We start from the raw sequence: 12066 nt of genomic DNA on the forward strand, positions 1-12066 counted from the left end.
CTAACCTTTCTTGTCTTACGTGCATTGTTGCCAGATTGGGATGTTTCCCAATACTTGAAGATAGATTAGTCAATCCAAAATGTGTGTTCGTATTTTGTTTCGTATTTGAGACGCACTGGGGTGGGGGCAAAAGGTCAGAACAAGGAGAGAGATATACGCACTGGCAGTCGTTTGTGAAAAACGTTTTTTGGCTGACGCGTTGGTGGATGGAACAAAATAGCAAGCAAGGTAGATGAGGATGAGGAAGGCTGGAGAACTGTCTCAAATGGTTTGAGGCTCTGGCAAAATAGCCAAACTTAAAGTGGTTTGAGAATCAAGGAAATAAAGGAGAATTAGAGGAAACTAGTTCAGATGAAAAAAGAATTGTGGGAAGGAAGGTTGTCAGAGAAGAGATAAAAATAATACTTAAATTCAGGTAAACAATAATGAGGAGCAAAACAACAAAGCATTGGATGTTTAACATCTAGGAAAAAGACAGGTTAAAGAGATAAAAGTCGTAGGAGAGAATAAAACAGTGACATTAGTAATAGCAGGAATACCAATTATCAAGGATTTAGACTGATTAAAGAATAACATTTTTGGAGGCAAGGCTGACAAGGCAAAGAAACTTTATAAAAACATACCAGGGAAAACGGTGGCAAGCACGTCACTGCTGATAGTCAGTTCTACCAGAAAGAGTCAAAATAGGCTTCAAATGTTTCCCAGTTAGGCTGCTACAGACGCCTGGCAGCAGTTTGTCGAGGAAAGCAAAGGTGTTCAAAATGCGCAGAAGAACCCAGAATTGAGGAGTGCAAGAAAGAAGATGAAGAAAGGTGCTGCAACTGTGGAGGGCAGTTTTTAGTTGAGTATGGACTGTGTGATGTATGGCGAACTCTAAATCCTGACAAGAGAAAGTATTTATATTTCTCACATGTACATAAAACCTAATCAAGCACTGATTATTTTATCACGGATACTAAATGTTTGCCACAGACCAGTTCCATGTTCATTCATGTAACTCCTGGGACTAGACCATGGCGTTTCAATTCAACCTTGCTGTTGGATAAAAACTTTTTAAGGTTTATTCAGGAGTAGATATCTTTTTATTTTGATGCTAGCTCCTCCCAAGGGACTACCATCCGTGTAGAATTGGATGCCTTTAAGGCCTACATCAGAGGACATATTATTGCCCACTCAGCAAAAAAACAAAATAAGAAACAGGGCAACAATGAACAGAATAATCAAGTGAAATAACACAAAGAAATTAATGTGAAATATGCTCTTGAACAGTGCACAGAATGTTTTTAAAAAAAAAAGAGTTTAACTAATATCCAAGCTGGACTTACTGGCAACATATTCAGCTGAACGTTTGCTCTTACATGACAAATCCTAATTTTATGTACACAATGACCAACGTGATAAACTGTTAGCAACTTTGCTTAAGGGCTCTAGGGCTGTTGATTTGTTGATTTCCTTGCTGAATTTTATATTCCCATAGTTTTTATATTCCCATCACAACTTAGAAATAGACCAGATGCACTAAAAACCCAGGCAGAAGTTTCCCTTGCATAACCTCAATGCAATCTGGCAAGTTCCCAGGTCCAGATAATCCTTACTGATTGCTTTGAACAAGGCTCTCTACCCGAGTCCTTTTATGAAGCTTGAATCATACTTGTTGCAAAAAAAGGATGAAAGAAATTCCAAAGAAATGCACCTCAAACAGACCTATTTCTCTTTTACAAAATATCAGCCTAAATTCTCTCCCATAGGTTTGAAACTTTTCTACCATCAGTTATTTCCAAAGACCAAACAGGTTTCATTAAAGGTCAGCTCTTTGTTTTAATGTTGGAAGACTGCATAGCATTGTTTATTCCATTCCCACAGACTCAGATAAGTGTCGTCTCTTTGATGTGGAGCAAGCCTTTGACCAGGTTCAATTTGACTCTGCTTGCTTGAGTAGATATGCTTTTGGGCGAAGTTTCAAGCTGCCTTAAACTCACTGAGTTCTAATTCAAATTTTATAGAAAACATTAGTTAACTTAACTTAAATTAAGTCAAAAATATGTAAAATTCCTAAATTATAAATGTATATTGACCTCATAAGAAATATAATTTTTATTTAACCTAATTGTAAAGAAATGTCATTTCAAGCAGCTCCTTTAATATATTTGAATCTCTTGCCCTGTTTTTTTATTTCATGCTTTTCTGGGCCCCCATGAAAACACGCTGGCCCCCTCCTGGGCCCCTGGTACATTTGGTCTAGATCCACCACTGTTCCTCCCCTTCACTAGAAAATTAGTCCTATATTTTCATTTTTTTACTCGAGGATTGAACCTCTGCCGTTTCCCAGGATGCACAGCTTTGAGTGGTAACTAGGTGACTGCCAGAGAGTAACCAGAGAAACTTATCGGACTGATCCAATCAGCTCTCTGACAACCAGTCGCCTGGAACGCTGGTTGATCAGAGCATTGCTTTGGACAAAAACGCTGCACAGGTTTCACAACCTCCCCATAACCTGCCCTCTCTTGTTGTATCTGTGCAATCGAAGTAGTTCTAATCCACACATGGTGCACCTCGCAGAGTCTAAAATCGGGATAATTTATCTGACTCGCGGGCATCCGTGAACAACTATCTATATCAGGGAGTCTCCCAGAACTTCCGGGAGACTTAGGATGTCTGCTAGTGTTTGTGATTTCATTCCCCTCCCACTTGTGCTCTGACTGTTCATTTGGCCCTCCTGTGCTGCTGCTGCTCAGCCTAATTACCACTGATTTCTCTCACCTGTTTTGCCAGCCTTCTTAAGCAGGCCTCTGACTAGTTGGCAGTGCCAGATTGCACTGAAAAGCCTTGGTTAGTAAGCATCCAGCATCTTTCTCTGTGTCTTTACCTGATCCTGACCTGTTTTTGCCTCCTGGTATTGGAGCGGGCCTAGCCCCTGTTGGACCTGGGTCTTTGTGCCCCCTGGATCCCTGACCTGTTTCTGTGCCCTGACTTTGTTCCTGGATTCTGTTTTGGATTCTCTGAATTTCTGATCACCCGGCACTGACCGCGGACCTCCTTTGACCGCGATTACCTGCCAAGCCTCAGTGAGAAATAACTGTCAAGGAACCTGGTTTTGTGGCTTTATAACAAAATGCTGAGTATTTTAGACACCTCCTCACCTAACCTTAAAATTTCATTTCAGACCTAAATGTGACTATACTGGATGAGACATTGTTAAACTAGTTAAGAGAGATTTTTAAAAGTTGCTATCTCTGTGACATGACTTGCTAGTTGTTGGTTTATGTTTGGAATAAACACAAATCTCTTTAAATTCTGTGGATATGGGGTGGTGTTTAGGGCTGGTCCTGGACTACACTGCTGCTCGCCTCCATATTGTGACGCCTAGTCCCGTGCCAATGGGCTCACTGCCCCATGGGACCTCAGCAATATGGCCTCTGGGCTCAGCGCCCATCAGGAAATGGGACCCTTTGGGGTTTAACCCAGATCAGGCTCCGGGTATTCTCATCAACCTTTCTCTGGATCGTGAAGCCATCCCTATATCTGCCCTCCTTGTGCCCCAGTTATCTGGGCTGCTTCTGGATAATGGGGCCTGTATCACCTCTTTTTTTGTCCAAGGCCCTGTAGGGTGAGTCTGGGGCCGCCTAAAATTGCTATTAAACACATTTTCCTATCTAAGGGATACTCGCTGCTCTGGAAGCTTTTTCTGATGTTTACTTTGGTTATTTGCTGTCTTCTCATTGCTGTTTCCTGTTCTTGTCATCTCATCCAGATGTGGAAGAAGACTTTTATGTTTATTGCTATAATAGATCACAGTCAGGGAGGAGATAGACCAGGGTAGCAGTTAGAATGATGTAGGTTCTTTACATTTAAGTTTATTATAAATTCCCTTGAATATCTATTGCAGAGAGAAATCAGTCAGGTATTTGGCTTTCTCAGATATTTTACAGGAAAGGTGAAACTGAATGCTAGAACCGAGGAATCACTCAAAATAAAATTGTCCTCTCACTTTTAAGATGATGGTTACACCCCTGCCTACAGCCCAGCTTGTCATGATGCTTTTAAGTGATCTGGCTCACATGCAGACAACCACTCAGAGAACCAAGGGCAAGTTAAACAGGTTTATTGAAGAGAATCAAAGAAGTTGAATCTGGAACTCTGATGAACCGGAACTAGAAGTGAGAAGGGAAGTTCACAGCGGTTAGTTCAGTGGCCGTAGGAAACTGGATTGAGTTCTAGAATATAGAGGAAGCGGGATTCACGTTGGAGGGGGTTTCAGTCTTATCCTTGAAATCCAGAAAGTATGGGTTTATCCAGAGGAAGGGCAACTCGTCGGAGGGCGGACAGGTTGGTTTGGGTTGGACCCTGAGGAGTTATTTGAGCGGACTGCCACTTGGAATTCTGACGGAACTTGAATGGGTCGTGTGGAGGTTTTTCCCCTACTCAGTGTGAAAACAAAAGATCCTTCCAGGGGGAGAAGGCCAAACATCCAGTTTGCAGGAAGGTATCCTGCCAAAGGCAAAGACAAAAACAGTGTTAATCTCAGAGAGACAAAGGCTTAGGTTAGACTCAGCTAGTCTCAGCTTGGCTAGAGTACCCAAAACTGGCAAACACTCTGGCGTCGAGGTAGTGGCAGTCAACGGCTCAAATATTCTTCAGTGATGAACCAACGAGCTGCAGGTGTGCAGGAGGGCCAACGAGGACAGGGCACCACCTGGTGGTGGAGGGAGAGACAAACACAAAAAACAACCCACACTAACTGGCTTCCTAACACAGCTGTTCATTTGTTAAAATATAAAGGTTAATATTTTAAAAGCTGTCAGTGTCAGTTATACTTCTTGTTGCGGTGGATATTTTTTTTGCTGTGTTGAATGTATTTTGCTGAGTGTTATTATACAATGTATGTCAGATAAAAAAGGGTGGACTGAACTCTATGCCTTCGTATATCTTTAAGACAGTGAAGAATAAATTCACAGACAAAAGACATATATTTGGCTACATAGGCATACATTTACCACCTGTTGATTAGGACTTCAAATACAAACCCTTTCAAAGTAAATACAGGTCCCAGTTAGACATTCATAAGAGAAGGTGATGCTCTAAGCATGACAATCAGCATCTAGTTTGTGTACTTCTTATAAAATCTGTAGAAATGTAGCAATAAATGCTGAGTTTCTCATAGAACAAACCAAACGGTCAAACATCAAAAAGAAACACGTGTATGGCAGGCCTCTTTGAAATTGATTAGCTTAACTTAATATTTATTTCTTATATCTCAAAAACATTTCTTATCTAAAATATATATTTTCTTCAGTTAGGTTCCTTTCTATTAGATCACCATGATTTTCTCCTTTGGGATTTTTTCTTACCGTTTCTTGGTCGTTGGCTAGACACTGTCTGGATGGGGTAATGAGTTTACCCAGTAGAGAAGCTGCAGAGAGGTATTGTGGAAACACCAAGTGTCAGTCTGTGCAATTTACACCAGGGAACTAGCTGCATTGTTACAAAGCAAATGCTGTGCTTTAAACAGTAAACAACCCATCCATCCATCCTCTTCCCTTTATTCCATCAGGGTGGGGCTGGTACCTCTCTCTGGCAGTCTAAGGCGGCGAAACTGTAGAAATGTTGGCAGTAACTGCAAAAAAGAAATATCTGATTTCACATTTCATTTTTAATTTAGTTTAAACTTTACTTGGTTTAGGCTTTGAAATAATAGTATGTTTTCATGTTTGTATGCCTTTTTTTGTGTGTTTCAGATGGGTGTTCCTTTGGGAAAAGGCCTACCAGGTGAGAGACACGGCTATAGAGTCCTCGGTTATGACCAAGGTCAAAGGCTTTGGAAACTACAATAATAGAGTCATGGATGTTGCAGATTACGTCACTCCTACACAGGTATGGGTCAGTGGTTTTAAAAAACTAGCAGACAGATGCCTGGAAATGATGAACCGCACTATCCATGTTTCTGCAGGGAGGTTCTGTCTTTTGCATCATCACCAAAATGATAACAACAGAAAACCAAGTGCAAGGATACTGTCCTGAGGTCAGATGTTATTCACTATCCATGACAGATCTGTTGCTCTGATATTCAGTTCAGTTTATTCACAATGCATCTCAAGGCACTTTACAGAGACAACTCAATCAACTCCCTCAGATTGGTGAAAAGTTTTGTATCGAGGAACGCCAGCTGATTGCATTGAGCTATTGACTTGCAGGACATGCCTCCCCTGTATGAGCTTAGTATCATGATACAGGACAGAGGGACCCAGTATTCAAGGCGAGACAGACCGGGGGATAACTCAAAATGTTTATTAAAAACAGGCCTGGCTGTGAATCCACTGTATCAGCAGCTAGAGCGTCTTGACTGGAAACTCTGTTGGAGAAAAACACAGGTAAATGACCATGATATTCTGACAGTGGATGATTATCCATCCGAGTCCCTTAACAGGTTTAACAGCTCAGTCCATCTCCATAGAATGAGGTAGGATTCAGCCGGTGGGCTGCCAAACAGATGCAACGGGCGCCACCCAGAGTGTACCAGAATCTAAAGCCCCAGAGAACGAGCAGGCATCCGAGCCAGATCAGGGAAACAGATCAGAACAGAAAGGCTCAGAGGTCCAAGAGTCCGGAGCCTGGACAGGGATACCGATGAGAATAGGAACAGGCTAGTTCAGGGTTCCAGGAGTCCACAGATGGTTCAGGCAGAATGTTCAGATGGGAACAGGCTCAGTGGCTCGGAGGCAGAAGGTCAGAGACCAGGTTGGGATATCAGGAGCACTACGGGACGCTAACAAAAAGTTCTCTCCATTAAGCCAAGACAGTAACAGAGCAAGCTCAGTGGTTGAGAGGCAGAACAGGATCAGGAAATCAGAAACACTCCTACACTAAAAAAACCCTCTCTCCACTGGCCCCTTAGAATGAGAAAATGAACAAGAGCAATAGCATCAATAATCAGGATGGCTGGGACTGAGCAGTATAAATAGAAGCAGCAGCAGGTGGATTAGATAAACAGAGTTGGAAACTAGGCAGAGTTAGGCAGGTGAATGAAATGAGCTATTAGGCTAGCCATCAAAGCCAAGTTCATGACACTTGAACCAACGATATACACTTGCATCTGTCTGTTGGGTCCACAGCGCCAACCTTCACACTGAGAATGCATGAAGCAAAAGGTGAAAAACTCCCTTTTCAAAACAAGGAACTTCAGCAAAACCAGACTCACTGTGTAACTACATAGTCACCTTGGCCAATAACTAGTTACTTTCACTAAGCACTAACTAAGTCACTTACCTTCTTTTCAGGGGGGTAACTTGTAACTATAACTAGTACAACTTTTAAGTAACATTAGAGCATGAAGTCAGAATTCTGCCAAAGAGCCACTGCACATAAAAATTACTCATTACTTTATTTAAAACACCACCATGTAAACTTTTCTCCACATGCATTTTGAAAGTTTTATCTGAGCAGATTTGATAAAATGAGTCCCTCAATAATCACAAGCATGAGCACATGCTCCTTTTCTGCTCTAGTGGCTTGCTTTCTTTGTGCCTGTTCTCTCCTACTCTTGTATAAATCTGTTTCTGCATGCTCATGTTAACTTTTTTTTCCCATCTCCTCCCAGAGTTTGTTATTTTTCTGTGTCCTATTTTGTCAATATAGCTTTGGGTATAGATGTCCCAGAGCTAGACGATAGCCCAACACTTTTGCTTTCACCAGCAGACCATTATGACTCTTGTCATAAGGTTCCTCCTGATATTTCTATATTAAACTTTATATAAAAATGCATACAATGGAGATTGAGATGGAAAGGAAGGTGAGAAAAAAGATGGTATAAAACTAAAGGGAGAGAGAAAAGATAGAGACAGGAAAGAGTGCAGGAAAAGAGACAAAATAAAACAAAACAGCAAAAATAGACCACACAGAAGACATGGTACTTCTTAGAAGTCTGCTCACACACCTTTATGAGATGACAGGAACATAAAACAGAGAACATAACAGAGACATGACAGACATAACAGGGGATATAACCTTTACAGAACATTTCAGCAAAAAGAAGACAACAGACAACCAAATGAAAAATCTAAAAGCTTTCAGGGCAGCGGGTATCCCTTAGATATCCATGTGTGTGGAAGGAAAAACCTATGATGATTACACTGTATTATTCAGGATGGTATATATCTGTAGCTACAGCTTGGTATGTATCATTAGTTTGATTCTGTGAACAAAGCCAGAAAGAAAATGGGGATTTAAATTTACCCAATATGAAAAATACTTTAGGACAACACACACAAGATTTTTATTAATTTCTATAAATAACAAATAACCTGACCAAACATAATGATTGGGAATATGTTCATAAGAAATAGAATGATTTGTACGGAGAGCTCTCCGCGCAAAGCATTCTGGGATATATCTGCCTCTTCTGAGGCCTTTCTTTTCTTCTCATACACTCTGTAGACACTTTTTCTCTTACGACCCTCAAACATTTTCAAAGACCTTTGGTGAGAAAGGTGAGCTTCAATGACTGTCTGAAAGCATAGCTAAACGACAGATCATATAAACATATCACCCGAATGATTAACATTTAGAAGGACCACTGATTTAGATGGTCCAACTGGAAATAAAAGATTGTCCTATTTACCTATGAGGTGTTTTTAAGCAGGATTTATACTTCCACTTGAGTAATAAACATTAATATTTTTGACACCTATGCCCTTATATTTTTCTAAATTTGGGGCTGTACACTTTATCTTGGTTTGTAATTTTGATGTACAGAAACTTCCTTTTAAGCTCACCAGTTTTCACCACCTGGCTTTTTTGTCTTGGTGATTTATCTCTAAGCATAACTTTTCTCCTCAGCATTTTTTCTAATTTTGTCATTTTTATGATGGGTTTAACCTTCAATTTTGACTCCAGAATTGTAGTCGATCGGATCCCTCCTTCATAGGGAGGTGAAATCTTTTCTTGTTTCACCATATTGGAACTGGTTTGTGACTGATCTGTCCTGGAAGCATATTTGCCTGATTCCAACTCACTTTTTCCTCACTAAAACGTGAAAGAAATGTGCTTTAAAGACACACAGGATTCAATCTGCCTTAAACTACCTGAAAGCATTAAATTTTTATATTTTTGTGAGGTTCAATTTTGATGATTTGATGATATTGTCCCAGAATCGGTTTGTGTCCAAATTCCAAAACCTTCGGGCAACTTTTCTGTAACCATGTGTTTAATTATTTTAGAGGATTTTCCATTACCATGGAAACACTGTATTGGCATTACAGTAAAATGTACCAAATATTTTCTTTAACAATTTTTTAAATATCCTAGCAAAACCTTCAATTCAGTTTATTTCTATAGCGCCAATTTACAAAACATGTCATCTCAAGGCACTTTACAGTTCAACAGATCATCCAGTCAGATCGATTAAAAGTATTAAGGAAAACCAGTTGATTGCGTTAACTCCTTGACTCATCAGCAATCCCTCACACCGAGCATGCTTGTAGCGACAGTGGAGAGGAAAACTACCTTTTAACAGGAAGAAACCTCCAGCAGAACCAGGCTCAGTGTGAGCGGCCATCAGCTGAGGCCGACTGGGGTTCAAGGAGACAGAAGCAGAGATAGAAAAAGGCAACAGTAAAAGGCGGCCCTGTCCAGGAAACACACAGCCAGGCAGACGAGCTCCGAGCCAGCTCCCATGTCAGAGGATGAAGAGAGCACATCCAGTTAGTCACAGTCAGAGAAACAGGACTACACTGAAAAACAGGCCAAGCTCCAACATCTAGAAACAAAGGTGTTGATGGCAGCAGCACAGCTGATATTTCTCTCCAGGATGGAGTCACAGCCAAACAGGAACAGACCAGATGAAGCTACTATGAGAAAAAGCAGAGAGAGCAGAACGTTAGAGATTGAACTAACAGATTCTGCAGAGTGGGAGAATACAGGTAGAAAGAAGCTGAATGATGAAAAAGGGGTCCCTATGTCCTCCAGCAGTCTAAGCCTATAGCAGCATAACTATAGATATAGCTCATGATAACCTGAGCCACTCTAACTATAAGCTTTATCAAAAAGGAAAGTTTTTAGCATAGCCTTAAATTCGTGAGAAATTAAGGCTGTTCCAGACGTTGCATATCTAAATTCTCCCAAGTAGTGAATTACTTTACACGAGTGAATAAAGTGAACGTGATTGGTCGTTTATCAAGAGGGCGGAAGGTTTGCAAGCAAGTTTGACTGTGGCCATTTTCTCAGAAGCATTTTGTTAACCAGTTAGCAATATAATGCTAGTAGGTTCCCAATGAGAAATTACATTGGGACCAAGTAGCACTAACAGTGACTTAGAGACAACACTGTCAACCACTAGTTAACCTGCAGATTGAGAGCAAAGTGCTCTGCTAGGAACATAAGGAACAATCAGATCTCTGATATCAGATGGAGTTTGGCCATTTAAGGCTTTATATGTGAGAAGGAGGATTTTAAATTCTATTCTGGATTTAACAGGAAGACAATGAAGAGAAGCCAGGATAGGAGAGATATGATCTCTCTTTTTCATTTTCATCAGAACTCTGGCTGCAGCATTTTGGATCAGCTGAAGGCTTTTAACTACAGTTTCTGGACTTCCTGATAGTAAAGAATTACAATAGTCCAGCCTTGAAGAAACAAATGCATGGACTAGTTTCTCAGCATCTCCCCTGGACAGGATATTTCTAATTTTAGAGATATTCCTCAGATGATAGAAGGAAATTCTAAAAACCTCTTTGATATGGGATTTTAATGACAGGTCCTGATAAAAAAAATAATAAATAAATATTAACACCGCTTATTTTATGGGCCTCACCACGGTCGGCCTCCTCCATCCCCTCTCGCATCTATACATTGAGGGTTCAGGGTTTTCGAAGGGGGGGTGCGCTGGCACCGCCTATCCCCCGGAGGGGGGGTGGACTGTGCCGGACACCCCCTCTTGGTACTCCCAGTTTTAATTACATCTGAGAGCAACACGCATCAACACCACATCTGAGCGGGCGCAGGGAGGTTCGGGGTCTTCTCACACCCCTGTTCTCCTGCTGCTTCCCAAAGTCTGGGGCCAGGAGGAAGAGTGAGCCACCTGGTCCGTGGTTTTGGCTGGGGCCAGCTGCAGGGCCTTGGTGGCCTGCCGGTGTTTTTTTTCTTTTTCTTTGGGGGGGGCGGTTCTGGTTGGGTGGCCTGCGCGGGATGGGTGGGCCCCGGGGGGGGGGCTCTTGCTGGGGGTGGTCCGGTCCGTGTGCAGGGTGGGTGGCCGGGCTCGAAGCAGACGCGGCTGTGCTGCTCTGGCTTCGCTCCGCTTTGGCTCTGTGCTGGCCGCGGGCTGCTGGGGGGGGGGTGGTTGCGCTGGCTACGGTCTGCTCTTCTGGCGGTCGGGCACCGGGCGGCTTTTCTGCTCTTGGGTCACAGAACGTGCGCGGTGTGTTGCGTTGCACACTGTTGGCGTCTGTCTTGGTAGGGCGGGGCCGCGCTTTTGGCCTGGGGGGCATTTTGGGGGGGTTCCGCGGCGCTCGCGGCCGGTTCGCGGCAGATGCGCGTTGGCCCCGTCGGTGGGCGCGGCCGCCTGTGTGTTTTTCGGGGGTGGTGTGGTGACGTTGGGTGTTGCGGCCTGTCGCCGGGGCTTGGTGCCAGGGGGCGGGGCGTGTTTCGGCGCTCTGTGGGCCCGGGGCGTTTTGGTCAGTGCCGTGGGGGGGCCGGTGTTCTTTGCCCGGCCCTACTTCAGGGTGGCCGGCTGCCGGCGGAGCCCGCGGACTCGCCTCCGCGGCTCCCCGGGGCGCCGGCATGGCGGTGGCTGGGGGGCTTCGTGGGGGTTGTCTCTCCTCCTCCCTTGGTGGGGGTCTGATTCCCGGGGCTGGCCCCTCCTTGTTGCCTTCGCTCTTGGGGTCCCTTTGGGCGCCTGGGGCTTTGGGTCTCCCGGAACTGGACTCAGTGCTCTGGGGGGTGTGCTTCTCCAGCTCTCCACCACCACTATTGAGCATTTTTTCTATGGATAAACTTTACATGCACAAGTGCACCCTCACAAACAATTACAGGTGCTTGGCTCCAGGTACTCAGAGATTCACTTCCATACAGAAAGCC

The 12066-nt window shown here is 43.2% G+C and overlaps 1 protein-coding gene across 1 annotated transcript in view; it reads left to right on the forward strand.

The window, feature by feature from the left end:
• The window catches only part of p2rx3 (purinergic receptor P2X, ligand gated ion channel, 3), a 46896-nt gene that overhangs the window by 3030 nt on the left and 31800 nt on the right, over nt 1–12066 (forward strand). The window contains exons 2-3 of the mRNA XM_015392296.1: nt 5736–5871; nt 5948–6019. Coding sequence (XP_015247782.1) covers nt 5736–5871; nt 5948–6019 — 208 coding nt within the window. The remainder of the gene's footprint in view (nt 1–5735; nt 5872–5947; nt 6020–12066) is intronic.

The sequence above is a fragment of the Cyprinodon variegatus genome, unplaced genomic scaffold (assembly GCF_000732505.1).
Source record: "Cyprinodon variegatus isolate N-32 unplaced genomic scaffold, C_variegatus-1.0 Scaffold585, whole genome shotgun sequence".
In the NCBI taxonomy this organism is placed as follows: domain Eukaryota; kingdom Metazoa; phylum Chordata; class Actinopteri; order Cyprinodontiformes; family Cyprinodontidae; genus Cyprinodon; species Cyprinodon variegatus.